The 6281-nt window shown below is 50.1% G+C and overlaps 1 protein-coding gene across 5 annotated transcripts in view; it reads left to right on the forward strand.

The window, feature by feature from the left end:
- The window catches only part of St3gal4 (ST3 beta-galactoside alpha-2,3-sialyltransferase 4), a 44110-nt gene extending 41483 nt beyond the window's left edge, over positions 1-2627 (forward strand). For all 5 annotated transcript variants that reach the window (XM_010628640.3, XM_010628639.3, XM_033764427.1 and 2 more), the window contains 2 exons: positions 1502-1645; positions 1967-2627. In XM_010628640.3, coding sequence (XP_010626942.1) covers positions 1502-1645; positions 1967-2053 — 231 coding nt within the window. In that variant the 3' untranslated portion in view covers positions 2054-2627. The remainder of the gene's footprint in view (positions 1-1501; positions 1646-1966) is intronic.
- Positions 2628-6281: the final 3654 nt, after the last annotated feature.

The following is a 6281-nucleotide window of genomic DNA, read 5'->3' on the forward strand; positions in this document are numbered from 1 at the left end:
AGACAGGGTCTCACTATGTAGTTGAGATTGACCTGGAAGTCACTATGTAGCCCAGGCTGGTCTTGAACTCAGAGCAAGCAATCCTCCTGTCTCAGCCTCCCAAGTGCTGGGATTAAAGGCATGTGCCACCACGTGTGGCTCAACATGCAGATTTAAAGGCCATCCTGTCAGGATGGTCTCCATCTTGTGGCCAACTGTGCCACAGATAGTAACTTAGTGAAATGTTACACATCCATCCTATAGGTAGGTTCCACATACCTGTGAAAGGAAGAGATTAAACAAGAGTGAGGGTCACTGGCGGACCCCTTTACGATTCTGCCTACTATAACCTGTTTTGCAGGTAGAATTGAGAGGTTTGTGAACTGTGCTCGGTTTCCAGCTTAGATAGCAGCATAATGTTTAATACATTTAACTAACAGAGTCAAGCAGGAGGAAGGGCCTGGTGTTTAAGGAGCCTGTGTCCAGGCAGACCAGGCAGGTCCAAGTGGTTCTACGGGGCCCAAACTGGATGAGAGGACACAGCAGTGCACAGTGGTTAAAGCAGCAAAGGAGAAAAACACAGCAGTGGTTAAAGCAGTAAAGGTGAAAAAGCTCAGGTAGAGAGCGGAAAGGAGAAGACAGGAGAGCTCTAAATGACTCGGAGGAGGTTGGCATTAAGGGGTCTGATGGGGCCCAGAAGTGGCTCCCCAGCTGGAGTGCATGGCTAAAGGGCTCTGCAAAGCATGTTGTTGGGGCTGAGGTAGGTGCATTTCTCCATATGCCATCTCGGGGGGGGACTATTTTGTAGTTTGGTAATATTTAACATAAACCTGTGCGGGGAACATGCTTATAATCTCAGCACTTGGAGGCTTGAGACAGGAAGATGACAAGTTTGAACCTAACCTGGACAACTTAGACCCTGTCTCCAAATAAAAAATTGGCAGGGGGTAGAGCTTAATGAAAAGGCCTTGGGTTCAGTCCTCAGACCACCAGTACTGATTGCCATCCTGATTGCCGCTGTCCTTCCTAGAGGCCCAAGCCCCCTCCCAGATGTTTGAAGTTGTAATACCCACGATGGTAGCCACCACAATTCACACACCTGGGAGAAGCTATGTCTCTAGGGAGGACAGTGGCAATCAGGATGACAATAATGACAGTCATCATACTAGTACTATAATAATACTAGCCCGTGGGAAGCTGAGGTAGGGTGATTATAACTTTGAGTCCTGCCTGAGCTACTTGACAAGACCTTGTCTCAGAATAAAAAAGGGCTGGAAATGTAGCCCACTGGTTGAGCACCCCGGCTTCAATCCCCAGTACCACAATTTTTTAAAAAAAAATTCAGTTTCTCAGTTGCACTAATCCCATTCAGCAGCTCAGTTGGCTTGAGCCTGTCCTCTTGGGCCACACAGGTGACATATATAATATTTCCATGACTGCACATTTCCATCTCAGAGCATGGGCCCAGGAGACGGGGAGGAGCAGGGCTTCTTCTAATACCTTCCCACCCCTTGTCCTGCAGAAGCCGACCACAGGCCTGTTGGCTATCACCATGGCCCTCCACCTCTGCGACCTGGTGCACATTGCTGGCTTCGGTTACCCCAATGCCTTTGATAAGAAGCAAACCATTCACTACTATGAGCAGATCACGCTCAAATCCATGGCGGTAAGCAGCCCCACTTGGGGACTTAGTGGGCCAGGTAGGCCTGGGGAACAGACAGACATAGGGGTGCTGGGTGAGAGGGGTGCAGGCATCCCGAGGTGGCTCCCGATATGGTCGTTTGGAGTCAGAAGTGGTAGTGAGGCATCAGGACTCCCAGTGTGTCTCCTCCATATATGTCCCTTCAGGTTCAGTCTTCCTTCCAAGCACCACAGCAGGAGAGATTTCCCAAGAAGACTGGGACTGTCGGGTAGGGAAAAGAGATTTTCTTGGGGTCAGAGAGGTCCCCCGGAGCCCCTCAACTTCCTTTCCTGGCTCTCTCCACAGGGGTCAGGCCACAACGTCTCCCAAGAAGCCCTGGCCATCAAGCGGATGCTAGAGATGGGAGCTCTCAAGAACCTTACTTACTTCTGACTTGGCAAATCCATCAGTTGCCCGCTCAATGCCTGGATGCCCCTGTCCATGTCTGTGAGGGAACCTGGTGCCAGCACTACCCACTTGGACTTAACCCTCCCCTAAACAGGTCCCAGGGCTGGGCTGGCCTAAGATGAGTCCATGCCCCTGGTTGCTCTCATGGAGCCCTGAGCCAGCCAAGGCGGAGGCCCTGGGCCCCGGGAGCCTGTCCAAAGCAGGGGACTTGTTGCTGAGGCATCCCCTTTTGCCAGCACACAGAGATTATTTAATGGACTATTTAATTATGACACAGGAGAGTGCTGTGGGCTGGTCCCATGGCATCCAGAAATTTTTATAAAAACTTACATGTGATGAGCCTCCCAGAAGAGTGGAGGTATTGGAGTGGGTGGGTGCCCTCCAGAGAAGGGTTGCTACCTCTCAGCAGGCATGGGAGGAGCACTAGTGAGGGGGGCCACTCAAAAGTGGACCTCATTAAAATATTTTTCCTAAAACGGAAGCAGTGGTAAGGCCCTGTGTCCTTTCAGATTGGGAGGCTGGGGATTTAGCTCCGTGGGTTCTAGCATCTGCCTCACAAGCGCAAGGACTGGAGTTTGATCCCTGGTACCAAAAGCAAAACCATATAAACAAATAAAAAACTCCCTTTCAGACTGGGGAAGGTAGAATAGAGGTGTGGCAGCATTCAAGTTTGTTAGGCCAGGAATCATGCAGTCACGCAGGGTTGTTATTACTGAGATAGTGCTTGGTGCCTGGGTATGCATTGCCACCCAGGCATAGCATGAAGACAAGTGGTTCCCAGAGAGGACCTGTATGCAGACACCCAGCCTGGCAGCCTGTATGCTGGTATACTTCCCCGGGGGAGGAAAGCAAAAAGGGATCAGAGGATACCATGGGAGTGGCACAATGTTTTCCTGTCTTTCTTTTCTCCTTCAACATTCTTCAATTACCACAGTCTCATGCTGGGGAGTGAGTTTTAAGGACAGGGGAGGGGCCATACAAAGAACGCCAAGTTTCCCTTCTCAGATTAAGGGGAAATCATAAAATGGAGTTTATGAAAGGTCCTGCCTGGTCACAGGCTGCCAGAAGTTGGTGGGGGATTGGAGGGCAGCGCCAGAGGGATTTGGTAAGGCTGTCAGCCAGTTGCCAGGCGGTGATGAGACTGTTTTCTTCCCAGGTCCTTACAGTCCTTACCAGCCATGCTGTCTGCCTGTCTCTTGCCCTTTGTTCTTCATCTTTCCAGACCATGCTTCACTGCCAGATGAGCCTCCTGCCCACCCCCCAGCTGTTCCTTTACATCTGGAGCCAGGAGGGAGCATTGGAACTCCCCCAGGGTAGTGGAACTTACAGCTGTGTTCCTGGCTTTCTCGGAAAGAGCTGTAGCCTTGAGGTTTTGGAACGAGCGGTGCTGGGACAGGACAGTATCAAAGGATAGCAGTTTGGGAGGGACAGAAGAGAATGACACAGTTCTCAGTGTTGGAATGGCTTAGAGAACAGCCAGCCTTATTCTGCAGGGAGTCCCACGCTGTGGAACTGCCTGCAGTCTCAAGCAGGGACACTTTGCTAGCTATTTTCCAGACCCCCAGGGATTCTGAAAGGAACAGGGCCCTAAATGTCTACAGCCCTCTCCCTTCCAGCTATAGGGGTAGGTAGGATTTGTAGTCCATGACCCTGATGGGTTGTGTGTCTGTCTGTCTGTCTCCCCTGTGCTTATCCCCAGCTGCTTTTCATGAGGATAAGCAAAGGATCTTGGTGTCCCTATCAAGGGCCATTAAGAGTGGCTGTCTGCACACATAATCCAGCTGTCCTGGACTGAGGCTGTTGCCTGATACTGATTGTGCCTAAATGTGAGCTGCATCCACACACAGGCATGGGTCACACTCCCAAACTCTACGCGCGCGTGCATGCGCACACACACACACACACAGGAGTGTTTTACATTTTGTTGGTGACAGTCTTTTGAGATCACGTATAGGCCCGTGGGTGGGCGGGTGTGTGTACACTCACACAAGCCATTGATGGCTGGGAGGGGACATAGCTTTCTGCAGGGTCACCAAACTCTGTGCAGCCAAGGCCGTGGTCAAAGCTGTGGGTGGAACTTTGCCGGATGGAGTTCTTTGGTGTTCTGAGAAAGACTGCCTGCCTGCCAGTCTGCTGGGTACTGATTAAACCATGCCCTGAAATAAGGCAGCAGGGGAAGGAGGCAAGAGGAGGGGGAAGACTTGGGTATAAGTCAGGAAATCAGAATTCTACACCAGGCTGTGCCAAGTCCTTCCCATGGTTAGATTTTGAGCCAATCAATTCTCTGCTTTTATGTCACTACCACTTATCCCAGAATTACCTGGGATGCAAATTCCTGGGTTTTAGGCTGTCTGAGATAGATTCCAGGAATCAGATTCTCACAGAGGTCCAGAACCAGTGCCTTAGTGTAGACACTAAATGATCCCACAGGCCTGCTTCAGACCTCAGATTTGGTCTGCAGTAAACCCTATCCTAATCCTCCAGCTCTTGGGCTGTGTTACTGTGGCGAACGCGCGCAGGTTCAGCCCCCGGGGGCTGTGGGTGCGCGGGACTCTTCCCCAGGCCCTGCTCCCACCGCTCCCACCGCCGGTGGGGTAGGGCGGGGCCGCGCATGCGCTGTTGGGTTGATCCTGCATGGCGGGAACCCCAGGTTGGCGAGTGGGCTGCCTCGGCCCTCCGGGCTCTCAGAATGCCGGGGTGGGGGGGGCGCTTCCCTGGCAACCGGCACAGAGCCTGGTCCTCTCCCTGGGCCGCAGTTTGCTCTGCAAGGGCTCTTCCGAGCTCCCTCGGTGGTGTGTGTGTGTGTGTGTGTGTGTGTGTGTGTGTGTGTGTGTGTGAGCAGCGTTGAATTCCGAGACGGAGGTGAGGGTGGGGACACGAAGGAGGAAGACTTGGACCTTCCAGTTTAGACGCTGGACGTCCAGCCCTCCTCCACTTGGGGGAAACTGAGACCCCAGCAAGGGAAGGTGTTCCTAGTCGGGATCCCTGGCCCTGGTGAGACAGGAGTTGAGGTCTTTTAATAGTCCACATTGAAGTGATGGTTTTTATATTAATATCACAAGGCATCGTGCCTTAATTTTGGATACTTTAGGTTTTTATTTACACTTTCCTTGAACATTAGTACATTCGGTTGTTTTTCTCCAGAAACCGCCTAGCCCGTGTAAAATCTGAGCTTGGAAACGGTACTGTCTGGCACGCAGTAAAGTAGTGTACACAAAATACCATGGCTGTTCTTCCTGCTGTCATTTAGTTAGCCAAGTAAACCTCTGCTTTTCTATCTGGAAAGCAGTGACATACATGCCTGCCTCACGATGGAAATTTGAGGATCTAATGGAAGTATGATCATAAAGACATTTGTAGCCTGTACAGTGTGATATAAACAGGGGACTGGAAAACTGCCTTGCATAATGGAACATGCTGGAGAGCATATGAAACAGGTGAGGTACATTTCCAGGGCCAACGACTTGCGTAGGTACTGAGTAACAAGGCTGGATACAGATAATATACCAGCTTTGCATCACCCCTAAGCCAACAGAGGAAAGTAATAGTTAAACGACTGAAATGCAGACTTAATGACTGTGATTATGCAAAACTACTTTCCAGCAGCTTCTAGGTTAAAGGCAGAGACCTTTAGTGGTTCTCAGAGAAAGAAGTTTCTTGCAAGAAGTCATCCATTTCAGTGGTGTAGGTACCTATCAAAGCTTGAGAAACAGCCTGAGTTTATAAATTTTCTAAACCTGACTTTTTGAAAGTTTTTTTTTTTTTTTTTTTTTTTTTTCCAGTGCTGAGTATCAAATCTAGGCCTCCAGCATGCTAGCTAAGTGCTCTATCCCCAAGCCACCCCCACTCCTGGCCCTTGAATTCTTGATTATAGCTTCTGAAAGCTAGTTGTTAGTTTCAGACATTCCCCTTTCTGTACAAGATGTGTTTCTAGGATAATCATCCCTTCATGGTTTAATTTGAAAGTTTAAGATACATACTGATGGCCCTAGATGACTTGCCTTTTTTCTTACTTTACATTGGTGCAAAAGCAATACATGTTCTGTGAAATCCACAGTTCAGGTCTTGAATTTTGATCTTCCTGGCTAGCAATATGTAGTACTCTGTTCTCTTGCTTCTGGGCATTGGTGGTGAGCTATAGCTCCCAGTTGGCCCAGAGGTCACAAGGGGAAGCCACCAACCCTCCATACTGTGCTGTGCTGTGGGTATTTTG

Source organism: Fukomys damarensis, unplaced genomic scaffold (genome assembly GCF_012274545.1).
Source record: "Fukomys damarensis isolate Sample0158 unplaced genomic scaffold, DMR_v1.0_HiC HiC_scaffold_16, whole genome shotgun sequence".
In the NCBI taxonomy this organism is placed as follows: domain Eukaryota; kingdom Metazoa; phylum Chordata; class Mammalia; order Rodentia; family Bathyergidae; genus Fukomys; species Fukomys damarensis.